Source organism: Mesitornis unicolor, unplaced genomic scaffold, assembly GCF_000695765.1.
Source record: "Mesitornis unicolor isolate BGI_N332 unplaced genomic scaffold, ASM69576v1 scaffold21658, whole genome shotgun sequence".
NCBI lineage: Eukaryota > Metazoa > Chordata > Aves > Mesitornithiformes > Mesitornithidae > Mesitornis > Mesitornis unicolor.
In genome coordinates, this window is record NW_010204209.1 from 130,966 (window position 1) to 155,764 (window position 24,799).

The window sequence follows — 24,799 nt, forward strand, 5'->3', positions numbered from 1 at the left end:
GAATGTAAATTCTGGCGTATAATGCCGATTTCAAGTTAATTACTACTTGCATTTCTAAACGAGACTACAATTATAAATCCACAATAGCATGGTTTTATCATTTTGCTGCAACTTTGACTACAAATTATAGATAGGAACTGTGTGCCCACTCTGCACCACATAACCCTGTATAGTCTGCCCTATAGCTGCAAGATTCTACTAAATGGATGCTTTTATCGTTCAATGCTAACATCTGCTAAATCACTCCATTGTTTCTTCAGCAGATGGCTTGTCACGAGGCCAGATAATAAAGATATGTTTACACTGTATATACAGCCAGACTAATGGTCTGATACCGATAGGGCCTGTTTGCTGTGTCGATACTAATTAGCCAAGGAGAGCCAATGAAAGCTTGCTAACAGACTGCATGTTAAAACATTAGGTTCATTAAGCTTCATTAGTAAGGCAGAAACAAACATTTTGGTATATGGAATAAGTGCATTTTTATAATGTTCTTAATTATTGCATGGACAGAATGCTTTGACCACTTTACATTTGGCTACATTTATGAATTATTTTATTTACTGAGGGACATTTATGCTCTTAAAAGCAAGCTAATCTTTTCAAACTGCTTTAATGTAGAGGTGGTCATGATCTGATTTGTTATCATTTGGAAACCATCAGTTTTGTTTATTATTTTTCTAACAGTATGCTTAATAATAAGGCTGAGACAAATTTCAAAGAAAGATCTTACAGGAAAAATTACATTACCTATTTTATTTTATTGTATAATGTTTTATATAACATCATTAACATTTCGTGTCTAGTCTTGGACCTTGTTTTTATAGTTTTAAGTCTTTACAAAATCACAGAACTCAATATTCAGAATTAGCTTTTAAAGTTGATGACAGTCTAGAGTTCTTTTAAAGATCAACCAAATCACGTACATTGCAGAATTGTATTAGACTAAATTACAGAAATTAAAGAGCTAACAGCCTAATGCAAACATCTACAAATACAAAATAGGCAGCTTGCAGAACATTCATTAAAGCCAAAATTTCCCTGCAGTTTGACAGATTGATTCTAAAATTCAATAACAAACACATAAAAGGATACTAACAGAAAAATATATACTTTATATAAAGTTAAATTATTTTTTGCAGTACTTGGCACTTCTGAGAAGGTTATGTTTATAGGTTTTATGTTCAGCCTTCAGACCTTCTTAAGCAAAAACAAAGCCATTAGTCTAGGCACATACGCAATTTGTGCCATAAGTCATGATCTTCAAACTCAATCCAAACAGCAATGCTAATAAAAACTAGCTGCAGAAATGCAAAAAGCACTGAGCTGTGCAAATGTAAATGACAAGCTTGCCAATCCATTAAAACTAATGGCCTGCACTGTCCAAGCATCTCTGGTTGAATTCACATGCAAATTTGTATGCAAAATGTTCAAGCACTTTTCAAGACATGATATACCATTAATATCAACTCACATTTTTATTCTTGAGGCAAGATACCTTTATTATATAGCAGAAACACACAATGAAAGCAAATGGATTACCTTCTAGTCTACCATGCTTTCCTAAGACTTCTACCAGCGCTACATACTTTCCAGTGTCAAGAGCAACAGGTGAATTCTTAGGGAAACTAGAAATTAAAACATTAAGAATTGTATCAACAGAAGTTCATATTTTATGGATCCAGCTTAAATTTATTTTTAAAACTGCATAACAAAACAAGAGCATTGAAAGCTAAGAGCTAATAAGCATTAAATGAAAAATATGATAGGCTTTAAAAGATGTACCATTAAAATGTGATATTTTAAAATATTATCCACACCCCTTCCCACCCCAAACCCCAGAGGTTTTATTTTAAAAGAGCCAAATGGCTTAATTATTTCATAGTTATTATATAAAACAGGGTATTTCCCAGAAGCCTGGGAAGAAAACTCAGTCCACGTGGCTGGGGCAGGGCTAGATGAAGAATATGAAGAAGAATATGAAACTATTTGCCTATAGTAACAAGTTAAAGTTACTATTTTGAAGTTTCTGCTATTTTTTTTTCCTTTTTTATGGAATTTTTTAAATTAATTCCTTCTCTGCTGTTTCTTTTTGTAACAATTTGAAGAGTCACTTCTTCGCAATTCTATGCTACATTTGAGGGAGATCAGTAAAAACGTGTTACTGCGGTGAAGCTCCACTAGAAGACTCAATTACATTTCATGCAAGCTCACTATGGGGATTATGTGAGAGGGGCAGTACAGCCAAAAGCAATACACTACCGTTATTTGCAGAGTGGCAAATTTCTTGATATTCATAGCTCAATCATTTCACATAATTTCAAAACACTAGCAAGGTGTAATGAGCACCTGCCTGCTAACCTACTGTAAAACCAAAGCAAATACTTTGTGAGTGCTTAAGAGAGAGAACCTGAAAGTAACACAAAACTCATTCTATATTCACTGTAGTCGCAGACCAAAAGGAAGCTTTCAAGGGAAAAAGGGAAGGGCCAAACAGAAAGACGATCTGTAAGAATTTGCTCCTGGATAAGTCATGCACAGCATGTTTTAGCTGGGAGCTAATTTCCACAACCAAGACACAAAGGTCTGAAAACAAAAAATTAAAGTAAAATGATTGGTAGCACTTTAAAATAATGTCACTCAAAGACTGCTATTCTAAAGACAATACAGGTGCAGCATATTCTAAATGCATTTTAGGTGCTTCCTAACACACAAGACAGGCACTTTCCCCTCTTGCCTTAAATTAAACCATACTTCAATTTAGACACTATGTATGTTTAAAATAAAAATTGTTATGTAGGATCTGTTTTGTTTGTCTTTAAAAAAAAAAGATAATTACTGACTATACAAAGTAGCTGCTTCTCACGTTCAATTACACAAAGCACATTTTTTTGTTTCAAAAAAACCACACCCTTGACTGTTTTAAATGCATATACGTTGGTAGGGAAAACTAATTAAAAATGGATGAGGGGGTTAATACTCAACCTACTTAATTCAACAAGGTCTGTGTATCAGCATAAATCTCTGTGACATGTTTCAGTGCCGGTGTACTTACACTTTTTCTTTCAGGTTCATTGCCTCTTCTACGTTATCATGTCGACAGCACAAATTTATTAAGGCTGCATAGCCACCGACAACCATGTCCGGTTCATATTTGGCTTTCACTTCAAGGGCTTTTTGCATATTCTAAAAAAAGGAACAAAGCAAAGATGTGAACTAGAGGAAAAGTCAATATGGCATTATGATTCTTGTATGTTCAGTGTGCAGTTACATGATTGCTTTAATGCTTTTAGTAGTATAAGATCACATTTGAAAAGAGCGCTGTAATGCTTTAGCAAATTTTAGGTGAAAATTATTTTGCAGAAATTAATATTTTTCTAAAACACATTTTAGATTTAATTAAGCATAGGTTTCTAACAATTTTTTCTTGCTTTACGTTTACATTTCTAGCATGTTTTAATCTAAGATTTTATTTTTTTTAAATCCAGACAGACACCACAAACATAACTAACCCATATTCTAAAACAGTACTTATTTATTTGAAATTCATAACGATATTCACTTGGTACACTGTCAAACACATAACAAAACTACTTCCTAAAGAATAAGAAACTACTTAATGATCCCATGGAAAGCATTTATTTTTTTAATACATTCCTATTCACACATTTGACCTCTTTGAACTTAAAATGGTGTTTGCTTCTAGTCTTATTTCATATGGAAAATCATAGAGGCAGACAGCTGAGAATCACTCTTTCTAAACTGTATTCTTAGCAACAGAGAATATTGTGCTATCATCTGCATGACTGTTACTGTTCCTATATATACAGGATCATACTGAACAAGAAACTGAATACAAGTGTGGTGATACCCCACAAATTACAGACACACACTAAATGAATGTAAACTACAGCTGGACGCCTGCCGAATGAAAGCAAGAGACCCTTTATCTCAGAAGAGCTTTCCTCCTGCAGGAAAATGGAATTTCAATCCCTGCATTAACAACCTAGTAATATTTGAATTGCAAATGACTAGTGCATGTATCAGTTGCTTGACAATCTAGATATAAGAGACCGGAGCCATGGCTTGAAAGGACATTTGGCATGTATGATAAACCTATCACAGCTGTTATTATCATTCACTTTGCAGATTATTGTAAACAAACTTCAGCAACCCCAAAACATGCCATTCAAGGTGTTGCTGAAATTAGTTAACCTTTTGATTTAATTGCTTTTTGCACTTATGTTTGATTTATAAGCATCAAACCATGAAACCTCAAGCACTGCACTTGTCTTTGCTTAACTATGTCTTTCCATAACACAGTCATTTATGTCCCTTTAAAAATACAGCTATGTGTTTCCAATTATCTCTGCATTGCTTAAGATACCTCTTCTTCACAAAGAGCAAGTATGAGTTGTTTCAAGACATCTGTAATAGGCTGGTTTTCAGCTTTTCGCTCTTCTAGTTTCTTCTCCAAAGCAGACACGTCAGATTTAGCACTCTAAATGGAGGTAACAGAAAGAATGTCAATTGCAAAAACACCCTTCCCTGAACAACTTGTCGGATCACTTTAATAAAAGACAGATAAAATAATCCTCCTCTTTCACACTGCAAGATTTTTTTTAATCATTTAAGGTACTTTTATTTGTTTAAATAGTACATACTAATTGAAGATTTGAGTCAGAATACGGTAAAAAAAACCACTAAGTAGCATATCTACAAAGGTCAACATTACTATTTCTCTCATACTCAGTTTCTTTGTGTTCAGGGAAGTAGGGAATAGAAGCCTGTTTCTCTTTCCATCTCCACTCTGCTCGGATCAGTGATGTAAAGACTTGACACTCCACCATTAGAAGCAGTATGGATTTATATGGTTCCTGCCACTCAAGTGGATCACTATAATTTACAAGCATGAATTAAGCCTCACACCACCACTGTTAACTAACTAGAACTCTCAACAAAATATTTACCAGACAGGGAAACTGAGGCATGAAACCTCAGCCAACTCCAAGGTCAAGTATCGGGTCTAAGTGAAAATCTGGATAGCCTTTACTACTACTCTGGAAAGTAACCTCTGAACTTCAAATGGTAGATTTAAATAACGATAATATACTTCCATGATCTGAAAGCCAGTGATTACACTTCATCTAAAACCCATATCCAAACATTATTATCACAGTAAGAACAAGCATAGCTATCTGTGAATTTACTTACTTCTGGAATGTTTTCTGTAGACAGAGATTTTTTATGAGACAGTAACCTTGCATCCTAAAATGTAGTAAGACAAAGATATCACTAATGCCCCCAGAAAGTTCAATCTCTAAATAAGCATATCATGCTAGAAGTGTTCAAGTTAATTATATAATAGCAATGCTAAAAAAGCTGTATTCTGCAGCATTATTTCAGTGACTTGAAAAAGCACTTATTAAATGTATCCCTCAAAAACTTTCACATACGAAAGCAGCTTCAATAGCGAAAAATCATGGAAAAGTTACAAGGCTCACATATAATCACTGCATAAAGATATATATTTAGCAAAGAAGAATATATTCAGGGAGTACAGATACTCTGTTCTTTAGCTTCATAGTAATTGCTGTAGAACCACAGACCTTAATTAATTCAGGAACTTGAGAGGAGTCCAGCAGTCTGCAAATGCCGCTGCAGTAGGTTGCAGGGATAACTATATTCTGTACCAAGAGGTGGGGAAAAAATTATATGAGTTTTGAAACACAACCAAACTGAAATTTGTCTAACAGAAATTATCTCAGACGTAATTCAAGTCTCCAGCTCTTGCATGTCATTGAGAAGTGGTCTGGTTGTACTTAAAAGCAGCAATTTCAAATCTAATAGATACATGTCAGGCAGGACAGGCATTATGTAGCAAAAAATGAAATGGTACCATCTTCTTCAGCTGATGGAAGTATTGTCTCAAACGCTCCTCCTTGGCCTGTACCTCTGAGTCACTCATGCTGTCAATCAAGTGATAAAGAAAATAGCCAACAGCTTCTGTGGAAAAAAACAAGAGAAAGCATTCCACTAAAATTACCGAGACTGTCATGTTATCAAGATTAATTTATAAGAAATCATTTTGGTGTGAGATGTCACCCTGATGAGAGGCTCTGAAATGGCAACAATGATCACTGAGGCATAGAGATTATGTGGTTTGGGAGCACATATCTAACTGGTGAGTGAAAGGAATATTAATTATTTTCAGACCTAGTGACAGCTTTTCAGTACAGAATCTTACTTCAATCTATTTTTTCCACTACTGTGTGACAGAAGTGGTACTGCCCAAGGCCTTCCCCCCCTTTCCTGCCTGCTACCCCAAATAGTTGCCACAAATATTTTGTCACTGCTCAAAAGAAAAAACAGATTTCTAACACTTTGCATATTTATTCTGTACATTTTGCCCATTATGTTTCACTCACAAGCTACAAGTATTGTAATATTAAAACAAAAACAAAAAATATTTTAACCATTAAATCAACTAATATTGAAGTTGCTTATTAGCCAATGAAAATTAAAATTAACAGATTTTAGCAAGTAGTGTTAAGTTTCTTATCTATGCAAGTGTAAAACATATAGGGTCCTGTAGCCGAGAACAGGAAGAACATCAATCAGCGTCCTCTCAAGGGTTAGCTTTTCCCATACCCCGTGCCCCTCCAGCCCTGACAGCAGGAAAAAAAAAACAACAAATCAACCCTGTTTTTTCCAAGCCAGATTATACCAAAAAAGGATACTTATTTCAAAAATCAGAAGAGCTACTAAAGGTAAAACTAGGTTGAAAGACTGCTTTTTTAATTTTATTTTTTAAAAGTATTTAATACTGATACTGTGTTCACTCTAAATCTCTATTTTGCTCAATAAATTTAGAAGAATAAATAGTTATCAGCAAGATTTATTTTCAACTCTAAAACAAGATCTTGTGGATCTCACAAAATATGCTCCGATTATTCGAATCAGGATTTTAGCCAACATGTTTTCAAATTTCACTTTCAAAAAGAAGCAATCAGTGTTTACTGTTGTAATCCCTCAAACCCATCATTACACAGAAGAACGGATTTGTGGATAAGTTACAATCATAGAAATTGAAACTCTACCAGTTGGTCCTGGAGGCGTCAGGCAATATCGTTCATCCTCGTACAACAGTTCTGTTATCTGGTAAGACAGAATAATCGTACATTGCAGTCAAAAGAAGCAAGGACAAATAGTATCTGAAATTGAATTCTCAAAATAATAAAGCATTTCTCTGTTAAAGTATTATTCTTTACCACATCATAGTAATTCCCTGAGAAATACACGGAACATTTTTTTTGTAAATAATAGGTTTTTCTTAAAAAAAATATTGCAAACAGAAATGCTTTCTGAGGTATGGCAGTAAGACAGACACTCTAGTATTTGGGTTGTGTATCATTCTACAGAAAGTTAGCTATTGTAAGACATTGCTTAAAGCAAATATTAACCAGTGGCACTTCTAGAGATGCTACAATTACGTTCCAATTTATTGAAAGGCTGAAATAGGCCCATAAAGCTTTTTTTTGTTATTATTATTTTGAAAGAAGCAAATACATAAAAAGAGGAACGCTATTTCTTATGCTCTGTTAGATTTAAGAAAACTAATACAGCTGTGGTAAATAAGTGCAATTTTGAATGACAAAACATGCATCCATAATAGTTAATTGTATTTGACTAAATTTAGCACCCATTTCAACAGTCACACAAACGGAAGTAATACAGAGATTTTACTTCACCAGAATTAAAAGAAGCATTTACCCAAAAACCCCCACATCCTACCTACAAATACTTTAACCTAAACTACATCACTTTAGAAATCCATTTTACTGTTCTTAAGGAAATTATATCATCTTTAGCTAAAAGCTGAGATTTTAAAGTATTTTAAGAATTTTACTTTATCTGCCCCAATTCCAGAATGCAATCTGAAAGAAGTTAGAGGGAGATGCATTCCCACTGTCAAAGTGCTGTATTTTAAGCAATGATATAAGAAAAGTAGCCCTCACCTTCAATTGTTATGAAAATAGATAAACTATGCTGTAAAATACCAAATGTGTATTGGAATACTGTACCTATCTCTTCTCATTCTACGAATACCACGGACACTGTGGACAGTTAAACTACAGCTCTCTTCTGATCTTTTGCCCTCATCCTCCTATGACAAATCAAGACACAGAAGAACCTACAACTACAATAAAATCCAAGAAAGTCATGATAACACACTTCTGAATAAAATCTCATCCAAATAGGATGGATAAAAGAAAAAAAATTAACACGTGATATTATTTCTAATGCTAAGTATCTAGTTATTTCTTAAGTTAGCGTTTCTTATTTTAGAAGGTTAATACAGGAATTTACTCATAAATTTAATATTGACAACAAAATGTTTCTTTCTTCCATTGAACAGCAGGCGTAATTCTAGATACTACTTTAAGTGCAGACTACCACTACTTCAGTCCTCTGACAGTCCTTCAAAATTAATTTCAGAATATGAACAATAATAGATCTCCTTTTTTTCCTCTCCTCATCCTCTCTCTTTATTTTTTAATTGCAAAGAAGGAACGATAGAGGCAGAGGACAAAAACACCCTCACCACAATCTTCTCACAAGAGAAAATGGTAGTAAAACACAAAAAATCTGCACCTCAGAAGCTGTACTTGATTTATGCAAATCATTAATCAGTGACTTTCCAAATTAAGATTTCCATTTCATTCCAAGATTTCTTTACAAAACCTAAAATATACTGCAAGCCATGTACTAGTTTATTAGTCAGCAGATACAGTATCAAAGGAAAAAGACAAAAAGCACAGTGCATCCCTTCCCAAATTCTGTAACCACATCCCAGGCAGCATCTGCCAACATCTCCTCTATGCTAATGCTCTACAAAATTTATTGACTAAGTCATATTACAGTATCTTTCTAATGTAGCCCATACCAGGAACAGCAAGAGGATCAACCATGTCCCCTTGACTTCATCCAGGTGATTTTTTTTTAATCTGGCTTTGCCTTCAAGGTTTTAAGTTAAATGACAGAAGCTTTAAAATTCTAATTGTGCCTTATTATTTTATTATATGTGTGGGGATAGGAAGAAAGTTTAGGGAAGGGAGGAAAGGGAATGAAACAATGACAATTAGTACAACCATGGCAGGTTTTGTTATAGAAGCTACAACTATGTGCTGCCTTCAGCTATAACAACATTGATCTAGAAACTGCAGTAGCAGAAACTACACTGCACGGTAAGACCATATTTGATTTTTCACGATTACAATTAATTGTCCGATTTGGAAACTCAATTTCATATGGTTGTACAATCTGCCACTGACAAAAGCCTTGCTCAAATTAATCAGGTCTACAATTATCAGGCTTCAAATTCAGATTTACAGTAACACATCATAAACATGCAGTGCCTAAATAAGTTGATTTTCTTTACAGCATTATCTCCACTTACCTTGCTCCAAAGATGTACATCATTTGAGCTGAAGAGGGCAGCAAAGGATAACAAATTAAAAGCAACAAAATTACTACTTGTGTATCTTTTTTTTTAAAAGCAACACACACATCATTAACACTGAAGATGTTATTAAATTATTTAAATAGAATTAAAATACAATAATTGCCACATGTTGTTTAAATTAACTTTGTACAGAATATTGTACTTTTTACTATACTGCATAGAGTCATAGTTTCTGCTACATAACTTAAAATAGTGCCACAATCCAAATAGATATCTGAGACTACAAAGAATATATTTTAGTTTTATTATATGCCCTAATTGTACTTTCTTATTTTATACTTAATTTCACTTAGCACTTCAAGGAAATAAGGTTCATTCAAACAAGTCACACCTTACATAGCAAACACTCGATATGCGGAATTGGCTAGAGCAAAAAATCTAGACTCTTCATTACAATTAGATTTTTCATATAGACAGATAACTATAGACAGTTACAAATGCTTTTATATAATGCAAAAAAGAAAGTAATAAAATCTCTTACTTAAGGTATAATGTTTATTATAGTGAGATAAATAGACAATAATTTAAAAATAGGAAATAAAATATAGAAGAACTCTGTCTCCCTTCATAGAATAGGGCAAAACTTGCTGGAGAGCACCTGTCCATAAATCATCAGGTTACGATCAAAGATCAAATGTTAACCAGTTCACTGAAGTATAAAAAACTCATACATTAAAATGTTAGCCAGTTCACTGAAATATAAAAAACCTGATACATTCCTATAATTTGTAGAATGTAAAAATTCTCAGTAGAAGAACTTTTTGACAACTATAAAGCAAAAGTAACCTAGACAAGGCTAAGAGAACAGAAACTTAGGACCTTATTTTATCTTCCTATAGTTTTCCAAAGGGCAAAATAAGATGCCAGTTTTAACAGCTGCACAGAAACTTGAAAGCATTCATAGAAGTTTAGAATTTCATTTAGAAGGTTTGAGCCTATGAAACATTCATTCTTTTTGTGCTACTGCCACTTGTATTTGAAAACGAGTCAAATGCAGGTCCACACAGAGGGGGAAAAAATGCTGTCTGCGACGTTAGTTAAGCTTTCCTGGCTGAACTCGCTCCACCACTGACAGCATGACAATGAACTATAGATATCAAATGCATCAATTTCCTAAAGTACTTGACTCTGAAGTAGTAATGGTACATCAGGCAGACAGAATGGGAATACTTTGAAGCAGTTACTAGAGAAGAGCAGCTTCAACAAAAAAAATCCATAAACTAGTTTGTTACAGACATTGTTCACGTGTCCATGGTGTCTATATTCTCTACTTTTGCATGCCAGTCCTAAACTCCATTCATTTTAACATTCAAGACCAGCATTTAGTCATAAAATTTTGCTGCGGTCTTTACAAAAGGTACAAATACTTTTTTCTGCTATCCTATTATACGCTCATTTCATTTTCAGACTGCTTTAGCCATTAAGTTTAAAAAAGAAAAGGAAACAATAATTGTCATACTTTCAGACATAACACGGGGGTGAATTTGGGCACAGACAGCCCTGCACATAGCTTCTGAAGCTAGGTAGCAATAAAGGCAAACAAGACAATGTTAAACAAAAAAAAACAACCAACAACTTAAAAGAAGTTTTTAAGCCACACTTAAAAATGGCATGGAAAGGGGGAAACAAAAACCCAAAACCACACCAAAACCTCCTCAACCTTCATTTCTCCCAGAACTCCACGTTTTTATTCCAAACGTCTGAAAATCATTGAAATTGCCAGTGTAGTAACTGTTCTACCACTGAGGAGAGCAACTGTTTCACTTGGAGAGAGTACAATTCTTCAGCAGCTAGTTTTAACATGACAACTTGACAAAGTTTTTAAGATACTTTCACATTCTGAACAACCACACAACTTTCTAGTGGTAGACGTGTTTGATTCTAGCACTGTTTCTCTGTGGTAAACACTGCTATGGCTTCCTTTCTGGTGCCAGCCCTATTTCAACTGAGTATTTATGTATACTTAGAGGAAAAAAATGTGTTTCAAAAAAATCTGTTACTCTAATTAATACAACTGAAATGGATGATTTTGGAGCTAACTACTAAAAAGAATAGTAAAATATCCCTATTGGATCCAAATCATTATTTCACTTATTCCTTGGAAGTCAAGGTCAGCTAGGGCCTAGTTAACAAACCAAATTTGAATACTGGTTTGCTTTTTCTCCTGCTTTTCCCACAGTACAGCAGGATCAGCCAGACAGGACTTTCAACTTACTACGAAATTATTTTGGTCATATTCACCTGGTGTGTTTTGCTAATATCCAACTTAAACATAGTCACATCTCATAGCCATTACAAAATTTCAGAGAATAACTTAGTCAACAAAAGCAGTCTTCAGATTCTGGTCCTGATTAATATTAAGTGATCTCTCTGGTTCCCAGTGGAATATGTATGCTACAAAAAAAACCCCTTATTCACAGTCCTAAATGTTTGACTGGTGCAAGCAGTGAATGATACAAATGCTTGTTAATTCACAAATACTTGTATGAGCTTAAGACAACCCTGCAAGTTAGCAAGGAATCCTCCTTACAAACCGGGACAATATGGCTGTGATAGCCAAGTCATGGCAGTGTAGCAGAATGCCAACTGTTAAACGTGAGCTGTCAGGAGTGGTATTAACCCAGAGGACACAGAAAGGTATCAGATGTAGTAGAATATGCCTGGCTCCTACTGGTATTTCATCTGTCTCTAAGCATCCATTTACTTTAATGGTTAAGAATTATAATCTTTAGGGAAATCTTACATTAGCATGGCAGTTTATAAACGAAAAAGTGAATAAAGGTAAAACCCTACCGTGAGAAGTTTATACACTGTAAAATACCACAGAACAAACATGAACAGTGAAGTTCTTTTTAATCCACTCTATATATATAATAGTTGAAAGGGATGTTCATATATAGCATAGACAAGGAAACCAAGGAGAGCAGAGAGAAACAAAGATACTCCTCAGGTCTGCTACAGCTGGAACCCTACTTTTAAATTTTCAAACATGGAGTGTGGGAGGGGGAAGACTGTGCAGACTTGTGCTTAACAAGGCAAAAAAGAGAGCGAGTTTTGCTACAGAGGAAAAATAAAAAGAGGTATTCATATAGCAACCTTACCTTTTAAAACCCAAAATGAGGCTGTTTCTAATCTGACGACTATCAATAGGTGTGCTTGCTGAAGACACTGTAAATGAAAGAAATGTTTCTAATTAGTCATTGTAAAAAAAAAAAAAATCCCTGAGCTGCAACAAGCCAGGAGGTCATGTCAATAGTGTGTCATTAGAAGAACTATTTCATTAGTTTAGTGAATGCTAAGAAACTTTTGTAAATCAAAATTTCAAATAACAGGGTATTTAAAACAGTTCTGGTTTTATCAGTTCTAAATCTGCTCCATTTCAGAAGGGCTCAAAAATTTTAAGAGAGATTTCTCTCTCTACATTGCCTTTAATGCCAATAGTTAACACATTAGTCTTTTATACAAATTAGTAATAGGAGTAAGCACCTTATCTGTAAAAAAGTAAAAGACCAAAGAAAATATTATGTTCCAAAAGGCAAAACAAAACCCAAACAATCCTAATGAAGGAAACTTGAGATAGTAGCACTGGAACAGAAAAAGATTCACCAGGGGTGAATGGTTTTCTAATTGTTTCAGACTGAATAGCTGCATTAAAATAGACTTCACAATTCTGACTTTATTTCTTTAAATAAAAAGAAAACAAAAAATCCCCAAAACCCAAACCACTGCAAAAAAACCCAAACCTTTGTTAGGTTATTTGCTTTTGCTGGTGTAAATTGCCTTGTAAGAAAGAAGAAGAAAGAAAAAGTGGCATTTAAAGTGCCAATTAAGTTAAACATTGCAGGGAGAGAAAAAGATACACAATTCTAAATGTTGATATTTACGATATTGATTGAACACAAAGGAAACTGTAAAATTACCTAAAATAAGGTCTTTGTGAAAGGTCATTTACAGTTATGCCTTATGTCCTCATCCTCATACCACTTCTTGGCTATATATTCCAAATCATCCTACCTTGTTCATCTAGAATTGCTGTCTCTCATTCCAGCACCATAATCCAGCAAAGAAAAAAAATATAGTAGTAGACGCATTTAAGTCCTGTATGAAGTTATTGTCATCTGACTTCACTATCACAATAGAATTAACCCCTGTAAAAACCTGGAATGCACTGGGCCCTTTGAGCAAGGGCTGCAATATGGTGTATGGTAGAAGAGAACTGAAATAAAACCATCGGCTCTTTAGGAATCTGGGTAATAAAAGGCAGGAACAACATGCTGAAACCACTCCTCAGTCTAACTCCAGGAATTCAGAAAACTGAAAGTTTATATGTTGGAACGTTTAATTCAGTTTGAAAAACTCAGGTAAAGTTGGTTTCAAGAAAACCTCAATACAAATCCTATTTCAGCAGTATATTAAACTTTTTGCTCTTAAAAAGACGAGTAGAAAAGCATCTTAGTATGCTCAGCTGCTGCTGACAATCGGCAACCTGGTTTCCTTAGCAACAAACAAGTCTGCGAAAATCAAGAGGCTGACAATGAAGTGGAATGGAATGGCATGATAAAGGGAAAAAGCGGCTCTCATGTACACTGCCTTATGTGCCCAGATTCCTCAGCTGATGCTTCGTACTTTTCATCTTGTCAGTAGCAGAAATCCATACATTATAAGGTATGAGAAGCCGAATCAATACACCTAGATAGGAACCAGCATTAATAACCAACCTTCACCTCCCCTGACTACACTGATGAGACAATCTTGAACTATTTTCCATACTACATCTATTTTTCCCCTTTGTGATACTGCAAAAGAAGCCAAGTCAAAAACAAACAAACAAAATCTGCTGTTTAATATCTGTGCCTTATCATTACATAGGTGCTAATTAGATTTTGTAGCATTCATTTCAGCTTGGTAAACTATTTACAGGAGTACCTTCCTTTAAAGCTCAAGTTCAAAAGAAATGTTGTATGTCTTCATGAATTATTAACCCTCGCCTTTGTAAACAGAAATACCGCTACGGGATTTAAATTCAACACACAGACCCTAGCTAAATAACACACTATGTGAGACTAATTTCTTGACAGTAAAAGTGCAGCCTACTAAGTATGCCTGTATCATACTTTTGATACCATATGCATTTACCATACACCAGACATGCAAGTATTTATGCCTTATAACAGATTAAAACCTGACTATTTCAGTCATGAGTGTTCAGGAGTGGGTCTGCTTTTTCATGTAGGCAATAAAAACCTATTTCACTTTCCAGAAGAAGTTCCATTGCTCCTAATAAATAATTAATTTAAAAAAATAAGTTATTTTAAGCACTTAATTTTTCATGGTGAATGTTTTATGTTGCAAAGATGACAAACAAAATAATGGCGGAATATGAGGTGAATCCTAAAGATTCACTAATTGACAAATCTCAAATACAAAAATTAAAGAGTAATTAGTAATTTAATTTTGTCATTTTCAACACAACAGCTTCCCAGGGTCATGGCATATAGATTACGTATTTCTACATTCATTATATTAAAACAGTTAATGGCAACTGCAGCAAAAGACTGCTTAGGCTGTTCCTTGAACCTTTGAAAAATAAAACTGTTGTTTAAAAAAAGATCTTTCTGTATCAGATTTAGTCCAAATTTATGTATTTTATTTTTATCTTGGTATACTAGGCAAGTAAAAACTGAGTGTTTTAAATCTTGAAGAGAAACATATATTCCTTATTAACTAAGCAAATCATCCCATCCCATTCCATCCATTTAGTCAATGACATATATTAACTTTTGCAAGCACTGAGCATCAAAACAGCCTTTGGAGAAAACATTTTAAAAGTTATTAATTCATGCTGTTACAACTCCATCACCTAATTAACCCATCAAATTTATACACATAACTTCCATGACCAACAGATCAGCAGAACACCCTCAGGTTAACATCAGTGCCAATCAGTTTTTTAAAGCTGGTTCTTTTACTAATAATTCTGTAGTACTTCAGAGCCATATAGTTAAGACTAGCATTCTGCTGGAATTGGTGTTGCAAACAAAACCAAACCCTGCACCAAAGACTTAACAGTCATTGTGCAAGGCAAACTGCTTCCTTAAGCTCGTTACATATGAAAAGATCATAACTCTATCACAATCACAGCAAAGTTGTGATTTGTGAGTACCTTGTATGTAAACCTTACAGCTAGGTCAAATATTAAAAAATAATTTAACAGTGATATGTTGTCCAGAATTGGTAGTTTTGAACAGTCTGACATCTCATCATCACAGAGGACCTCACATAATAAAAGCTTTGCTCAAGTTTCCCCACATATTCTTGAACCTCATATTAACACATGTAAATCTCTTGGCCTACAACCAATCAACACTACCATCAAGTATGTAGTAACATGCAATATGAAAAATACTTACTTAGAGAAAGAACATTGTTCAGTCTTCCATTTGCTGCTTCATATCTTATTTTTGCTACAGAGAGTCCAACAGTTTCAAACAGGCAGCCATTTTCCTAGAGAGAAAGCAATCAATCATTGGAAATACACAGTGAAGACCTGATACTTTGTATTTTCAAACACTTCCTTCCCAGAGAACACTAGCATTCTTCTATTGAGAACTGTTGAGAGCAGAGAAGGTGCCTTACGGAAGTCTACATGGGTAGTCAGGTATGTCCTTACTGATCAAAAATTATCCAGCTTTTGTATGGAAATCAATTGCAAGAGACAAAAGTTACCGAAGGCAGAAAGAGTGGGACATTTAAACTTAGTCTGCAATGCTGAATTCTTCAGCGAGTAAGGAAAAAAAAAGTCTCCAGAAACAACTGTAATACTTCTAATCACCAGTAAAAAAAAAAAAAGAACATAAATCATTGTTTTCACTTGAGGAAACAGAAAGCTACTAAGTCTTGAGCAAAATATTTTGGTTAGCTCTGAAAAGGAGAAAGAAAAGCAGGCAAAAGACACCATAAATAAACTATCAGTTTCAAAAGTAATCTGAATATTCTGAAGAGGCTTCATCGTAACAAGTTAATATTTAGAGCACTACTGGATCTAAAGCCTTCACAGAGAACACAGAAAAACAAGCCATGCAGTAGTAATTTTTATTAATTCTAAATGTAAACTCACCTTCAGCTGGGCACAGGCAGTTCCACTATCAGAAAAATTTTTAAAAACATAGTCTGTGTATGTTTCTGCATCAAGTTCCACCCCCAACTCGTGCATCAGTTTGAGGACCTCAAAGACACCTATCAAGGCAAAAAATGGTAAGGCTAAGCATTTCAGAAAAAGGAAAACTTGAGACTCAACATTTAAAAATAAAGGTTGCTTTTCGATAAAAAAGGACTCGTCTCTTCAATTTCCCTTCTTGAAATTGCCATGCAAAATTCTGCACTTTTATTTTAGGTGTTAATAAGGTTCTTAATTATGAAACTTAAAACAGATGTGTTAAACTTTCTGTTCTGTGCTATACTATCAAAACCATGAAACTCTTGGCTAGTTTGGAAATTCCTGTTAGAGAGTTATTTTCTAACACAGTGACCATATGACAGTTACTCAGTCATATTTGCAAAACATCTTTCACAGCTATATATAAAAATGTCCATGTTATTGTGCATAAAAAACAAATCTGAAATTTAGTGTAAACTATGTAATAAAACTCAAGATACAAATGTGTTCTTCAATGCATAATACATTATTAGCTTTGTATCCAGTACCCAACACCAATTAGTAAGGCAAGGTTCCAAGATTTGTCTCTAGATCTGTTTAAAATGACTAACATTTTTGTAAGCAAACAGTTTGATTACTTTATCAATGCATCAGCTTCAAAGTGAAAATTCAGAGGAGAAAGGCTGGAGTATCACAAGCCTCAGTAAAGCTACATTACAACTTTTGCAAGGTTCAGATCAACTCACGTAACACCATTGTATATTACTACTGTAGATAGGCATTTGAAGACAACAGATACCAAATCTTAATAGTTCAGCAACTGGAATGTAGAGTTTTAGAGAATACGTCATGCTTTTTAATTGCTCACACGCTTCTGATTTGCAGAAACTTCTTACAGTAACCCTAGCTAGCAAACTCTGAACCCCTGTCAAAACACATACAGGTATTATCATTTTTTGCTGGTCTAAAAATGATTTGTCAGTTGCTGCAGGACACCAGTACCAAACAGCATATGTTTTTTTCAAGTTGCATTTCATACTTATTACTTCAAAAATGTAAAGTTTCCCAAAGTCTCTGTCTTTGCCCTGGAGTGTCACCTATGGAAAAGTGACACTTCCATGAATATTTTATGCAGTGCACTATGGTGCAAATAATCAAATGTGAATTCCCTTTGAGCACTTGAAAATACATGCAGGCAAGTCACACTAGATTAAAGTCGCATCATCTGTTCGAGTTTGCCTTAAACAAAACACTCATTTTGGCCCAGAGTCTGCAAAAATATGAATAAAGAATTAATTACAGTAAGTCTTTCTTAATACCTTGCCAATTTTGATAGCTAGTTCCTATTTCATGTTTTCAGCTTCCCAGGATATACATTAAGTCCTCTTATGCTGAAACCTTTTCAAAAATAACATTAGAAAGTAGTCTGAATGACTAGGCACCACAGTGAATAAGGTGTGGTAAACTCAGGAGATTTTAGATCAAATTTGTATCTAGAACAGAGTAGAAACCAGGCTTGTTAAGCATCTCTATTCCCTAGCAGACACTTGTCACAAAAACATTACATGACCTAGCACATTTCCTGAGTAGGAAAGGACACGTATGAAGACTACAACACCAGCACAACAGGGAGATGCAGATTTAGAAGGAATACCAGTATCAATACTGCAAATAGCCAAATTAATCAAGAAATTAATAAATCAAGAAAAAAGTTGCCACACATATCTTCATCTCTAAGATGGCTACAATTCTATTGGAGAAGAAAACACAGAATCTTATAATTTTACATGTATTTTCTACATCACTAAGAGCAGACCTACTTTATTATCACATACATGTCTTCCACAATACAAAGCAAAGAAATATCCACACTTAAATCAAAATAGTATAAAATTGTCAAATACATGCATGAAAAAGGATTTGAGTGGACTTTGTGTGTGGACTTAGAGTAATTCTTTTCTCCTCATATTGGAAAGTACACTAATCTCTTCTCTCTCTCCAGACCAAAGAACAGACTAAAAGAAAGACAAGAGTGCAGCCACATTTATCTAGAACACTGGCCTCTTGAACGTTTTTGAAAACAAGCTCGCAGTACATGTATATTTATTTAGAAATTATATACATGCACTACTATATTATGCACATTATAAAACATACACAAAAATAGAAAGTAAAAAATTACTAAATTATTTGTTTTATTTATTAACAGCTGGCTCACACCCCAGTGGATTGCCTTACACATCCTATTTTGAGAACACTGATCCAGAAGACTGGGTATGACTAAAACCCATAGTAATGTATCTCAGCCACCTCCCTGCTTGATCAAGAAAAGGTTTTTGAGGTCTTGGGCTGAGATATATATGGACTGCAAGAGCTGAGTATCTAAAAATCAAATAATTGAGTGGAAAGAAGACAGAAATAAGGAACAAAAAACAGCCAAACTTCTGTTATCCTTTTTGTCGGTACTGCAAACAGCACTGGAACACCCCAACAGAAGAGATTCCAGCCTCGCACCAGTATATCCAAAAACAAACACAGAAGAGATGAATTACAAGATAGTCATAACATTTCTGTGGCAGAACAGAGCAACTTGCTGCTTTTCAAGACATGAGAAGTGAGATTTGCATTTCAGGCCACCTTTCATTTCCTATGCTTCACACAGTCATGTCTTCTCCCCAAAAGCAGAAATCCCCCCTGCTCCGATGGGACTAAGGCAGTCACACAAAAATCTACATGTGCAAGGGCAGTACAATTGGGCTTTAAGCACTCTTCTAAGGAAACAAATAAAACTCCAGTTCAAAAAGTGAGGTAGCATTCAGGAAGACAACGTAACATTTAAAATATTCTTGCTGTGCTGTTATTTTCAGATGCATTCAAAGTTCTTTGCCAGAAAAGCTGTCTACAAAATCCGTATTTCAAGCAGTTACTTTGTGAAATCACCACACATATTCCTCCTCCGGACTCACTCTGATTTCCCAAAATGAAAACTGAATTACCATTCACTAATGATGCTTTGTGTAGATAAGTTTAGTAGAAAACAAAAGTGAAATACATTACTGAATTTCACAAACTGTCTTTAAAAATAGCATGATTATACAAAGATGAAGGGGAGCTATAAAATAATCAGTAACAAGTGCAAGTCAAATATTTCAGCTTATTTATACTAGGCTCTTCTGGTTTTAGTGTATAATCTGATAGAAGATGAATCTCAGTGCCAGTAACAGTTTCAGATGCACCATATATTGATCTTCTAAACCCTGCAAGCACTTTCCATTCCTAAAAGCCTAACAGTATTTACTTGGATAAATACTATGGAAATAAGTAATTATCAACTTATGTAACAGATGCACTTAAAAGCAAGAATTCCCCATCTGAAATTATTTGCCTGTGTAAAATGACTGAAAAGAACCGTTTGCTATTTCAGAGTGGTTCTCTACAGTGAGATGGTCTTGCTTAGTTTCATTCCTTTTAACCACCACTCCACTGCTAGTTTTCTTTTAAATGTAATTCTATAATATAGAAGTCAGGGAATTTCCTTTGATACCCAGTGTCAGCTTTTGTTATAATAAGCATTAGATAAAAGTGTAATTAAACATCTGTACTAGTTATGCAATTGTTTGGATCACATTATACATACTGATTCAGACATTTGTACCCTGCAGTTCTAGATAGGTTCTTCCTTATATTCTGTGTTCTTTACCAATGATCTAGTCCATTGTCTATATCCTATCAGGTTTTTAATAGTTCTTCCTCAAAGTTCTTCTCCATTTCAGCCTTACCTTTACTGAGATGCAAAATTACACACATTAGGCCGGGCATTACTACTTTGTAGAGAAAGGAATTACTACCTCATTTTTGGTACGAGATGTGATCCAGTGTCTATCTGTACACAGCTCTTTTTTTTATTGCTGCTAGAAAACACTATTCTGTTCATTTACTATCTGCTGTCAGCTTTAGGTTCTCACTGCAGCATTGTTTTTTGCTTTATTGTTTCTACAAAACAGTTTCAGGGTGGGTGGGGTTCCCCCCACACACACACTATTTGCTCTCCTTCAAATGTATTTTTGAGTGGATCTCATTTATTCATTATTTAATTATTAAATTTTTTTAAATTAATGCGAGCTTACACATGGGAAAGAACAAGATAATTTGTTTCACTGCAGCAAGATTAATTCTTCACTGCAGAAGAAATTGCTTAGTTATCTTCCTATGTATTCTAAGAAATGTAAAATCACTGACTTTGTAGGTATGCACACAGCAGTAACGTTCCCGCTTGACAATTCAAACTTGGAGACTAAGTACCAGGTTACAAAAACGTGTTTGGGAATCCACAGTATTATTGTACAGCCATACAGAAGTTTATGGATTCAATGTCTTTGCAGACAGAAAAAGAAAGGCTCTCTAGAAAACGGCAAAGAAAGCCAGAATTAAGGGTTGCTTCATCAGTTTTCTTCTCAATTTGCTTACATGACTTCCAGCAGGAACTACTAGCCAAAGCATAGTTGATTTCTACAGCACAAGTCCAAATTTAGGCAACCTCTGATCTTGCCAAAGACCAGAAGAGAGATAAAAAAACTCAAGTTTCTCTCAACAGTCAGATACTGCCTCAGTTTGGGGAGCTAAGTCTAAATCTAGAAATACTTCTGATATCTCTTATAACTGTGTTCATGAGGTGAAATTTTCCATGGAGTAACAAAAAGCATGTTTTTTCAGTAAGCAGCATCCACACAGAGAAGTATGACACTGATTTTAATTTACTTATTTTTGGCAACATTGTACTTCAAGCAAGTCACAAAGGACCCAACTAAAACAACGTTCCCAGACTTTTAAAATCTCATTCAACTTTAAAGCATTTGAAAACCTGGGAGAAGATAAACTTGGGAAGCAGTCTAGCAGGAACAGAGTCTAAGGAGTTAATAAAAACTGAATATTGTTTTCACAAAGGCTTTTTGAAAAAGACTTGAGACATTTTTAAAGCCAGAAACAATTAGGGAATACTTGTTTCAGCATTTCTTCCAAACTGGAATGTGACTGTATATTTAAGATAAAATTGCAATATGAAGAGTCTGTTAAAAGCACTTTTTTTTTGTTTGTGCATTTTGTTTGTCACCCAGTGTCACACTAACAACTCTGCATCTCATTCTAAAGCACATTATACTGTGAGATAAGATGAAAAAGACAGTTTTTTGTTTCCCCAAGGGGGAAGTACTTCTGTTAAAAGCATCTTTTTACAATACCATTCTTTCTGAATTACCAATAACGCAAACCAAAGAATTAGATACTGTACTCTAAAATTTAATATTTGTTCAATTCTTATTCATATCCTGTAGACATCCCCATGTGTAACAGGAGAAAGTATGCTAAATGCTTAAACCTACTTAAGAATCCCAAAGATTGAGCATTTCTGTCCTTCAATCAGTATGCTGTCAGGTCAGGCTCACTCATTCAGCAGAAGTTCTCCTGCAGTTTTTATTACTGTAATGAAACTCGTGTTTGGCTTATCAGGTAGATAATAAGAAGTTGGCTTGAAAAAGGATCAGGTTTGCAGTCCAAGACAGTTATTAAAATATAACCTTATTATTAGATGTTTCTTTCAGATTTCCATTTCTTCAAGACTAAACTTTGTAAAACATAATAAGCAGCAAAAAGAACCAGTGGAAGGCAGAAAGAATGTGAAGAGTTAAAAAGACAATTAAACCCTCTCATGTCTTTCTATGCAAAGGTAGACTTCGCATTTGTAGAACTGTACCATCATTAAGAATAGTTTTTTTTTTAAAAGTGTTTCTGAAGGAAAAATTGTAACAAAGACAAGCAGCACAGTCTTTGTTTACTTTCAAGTGTCTGCTGAATCTCATAGCAATGTCTTTAAAATTTGTGCACTACATTTGCAACAAAGCTAGAGGACCATGTATCTGATAACTGACCTTTAAGATTCTTCTCTTTCTGGAATGCTACTAGCAGTGGCCAGGAATAGTGAGGTCTGAGTGGCAAGCCTTCCTCTTTCATCATCTTCATCACATCAATGGCCAAGGCTGAAAACATTCACAAGATAATTAAACAGTGACAAAGTACTTCAAATAAGCATACGTAAAGTAACTAAATAAGCAGAATACCTGATCTGTTGGTCTCCAAAGCACAACGCAAAATAAATGGTAATGGTGCCGAGTGCATTTTTGCTTCTTTCAACTCACTACAGAATTGCTTCAGCTTGTTCACAGGCTGCAAAGAATTTAAAAAATTAATTTACTATATTTTTCAGTTTCTCAAATAGTTAAGAATGTCAGATTCTTCTAATGTTCAGGAAATAGATATTACACATATTAAACATGTGCTTTATGAATTTCAATTTAGTATGCAAACTGAAATGAAATATTAAAATTTTTCTTTTACTCTTTAACTACAAAAATCTACTATTTTCCGTCCTCATAGTTGCATTAAACTAAATAAATACACTGTTATTAGCATATTAAGAAGAAAGTATTATTATTCTGCGTACCAGATCTCTATTTACACAATGTTGCAAGAAGAAGCTACCCTGGTCCGTATTATCACGTGTTAAATGATTAAAGGACTTCAGCATATGGAAACTTGTATCTTCAAAGCCGTGAGTTACCAGAGTCAGACACAGGTTCATTGCATCTAGTGATTGAAAAACATAATAAAATTTAAAAAGTGCATAGAACTATTTCCCGTTAAACTACTAAAATTTGTGGAAGATAGGAAAGTAAATGTTTTACAAGTATCATCAGCATAGTTTTAAATATGAGTAACCAATCAAGTCTGAGACTACCTTTTTAAAAATTACTTGTATTTATCAATGAAATTCATTGATAAATATTCATTTTTCCATTAAAAAACACGTCAAAAAATAGACTTTATCTGTAGATAAAGAAAACTAAATTCAATGTTTAGTGTCCTATTTTTGATATTCACAAAGAGCTGTCACAACTGGAATCACAGCAGTGTTGTTTGAAGAACAGACTTCATATTACTGCTTTCCTATAAGATCTTAATGTATTTTAGATGTAAAACAGATAAGTTTCTGCAGTAAATGATTAAAATTGGATTATATTTAAATTTTATAAATTGTGATCTAAAGTAGCACAAATGAATCCACAAAATAATAGCAAAAATATTATTTTCCCCAAGTAATCAAGAGAAAAGTACAAAATTATCTATTTTTGATAACATTAGTTATTGCTAGGGCAGGGGATGGAGGCGGGGGGAGAAAGAAAATGCTTTCACTCTCCATCCTGAGTAGGAATCACTACTGTAGTGACAAGGGACATACCTGGAATTAATTCCTTTTTGAATCTTATGCGTTCTTTAATATCTTCGATGTACTGAGGATATCCAGCCTTGGCAAGGCTAAAAATCACCTGCATCAAAATCCTATCCATAAAGTACCCTTCAGTCTTCTCAACCTCTTCTAGCGTCTGTAAACCAGAATAAATTTAACTTTAATAAACTCCAATGTGACTCAAAACAGGATACATTTTAAAAAAAGGAACCACAAAGCTAGATGTTTTCTCTCCTTTTTTAAAACCATCAGTTTAGATACATGGGATATGGTAGAAAGAATATCAAAGATTTATAGAGATCAAACACTTTTAGACTGTAAAAAAGAGAAAAGGACAGATAAAAGACATATAATGGCATATAATGTTTTCTCTCTAGTACTTAATATACGAAAACACCAGAGGTATTCCCACTGTTAAAAGAAATTACTCTGAAAAGTAGAGAATAATTATTCAAACTTTTTGTTAAGTGTTCGGCAGATGGTTGGTTGAAGACGTGTTTAATTTGTAAATCACAGAATAACATTTTTGCCCCATCTAATTCCTTGATTTGGTCCTCTCCATCTGATACTACTAATTAAACCAAATTTTCTTTTCTCATTCCTTTCTAAATGCTATTTTTATTTCGAAAAGAAAAGAATATTTGGGTTGCAAGGCAGCATTATCTTAACCACACCTCATGAATACCTAAATTCCTGGTATGAACTCTCAAAAAGATTCAGTTTTACTGGAAGCACTGTGGATTCAATGGGAGCCACAGAATGGCTCAATGTGAGCAGGATAATCAAAGTTTACTTTTTATTTATTATTTAAATAAGT

At 34.3% G+C, this 24,799-nt stretch overlaps 1 protein-coding gene across 1 annotated transcript in view; it reads right to left on the reverse strand.

The window, feature by feature from the left end:
* Nucleotides 1–24,118, reverse strand: part of LRPPRC (leucine-rich pentatricopeptide repeat containing) — a gene marked incomplete at its 5' end in the record, with an annotated part of 72,003 nt that extends 47,885 nt beyond the window's left edge. The window contains 15 exons of the mRNA XM_010190996.1: nt 1,543–1,628; nt 3,056–3,186; nt 4,388–4,501; nt 5,215–5,268; nt 5,610–5,687; nt 5,900–6,006; nt 7,101–7,158; nt 9,461–9,488; nt 12,628–12,694; nt 15,937–16,030; nt 16,644–16,762; nt 22,607–22,714; nt 22,796–22,901; nt 23,179–23,321; nt 23,974–24,118. Of these exons, the coding sequence (XP_010189298.1) occupies nt 1,543–1,628; nt 3,056–3,186; nt 4,388–4,501; nt 5,215–5,268; nt 5,610–5,687; nt 5,900–6,006; nt 7,101–7,158; nt 9,461–9,488; nt 12,628–12,694; nt 15,937–16,030; nt 16,644–16,762; nt 22,607–22,714; nt 22,796–22,901; nt 23,179–23,321; nt 23,974–24,118 (1,438 nt within the window). The remainder of the gene's footprint in view (nt 1–1,542; nt 1,629–3,055; nt 3,187–4,387; nt 4,502–5,214; nt 5,269–5,609; nt 5,688–5,899; nt 6,007–7,100; nt 7,159–9,460; nt 9,489–12,627; nt 12,695–15,936; nt 16,031–16,643; nt 16,763–22,606; nt 22,715–22,795; nt 22,902–23,178; nt 23,322–23,973) is intronic.
* Nucleotides 24,119–24,799: the final 681 nt, after the last annotated feature.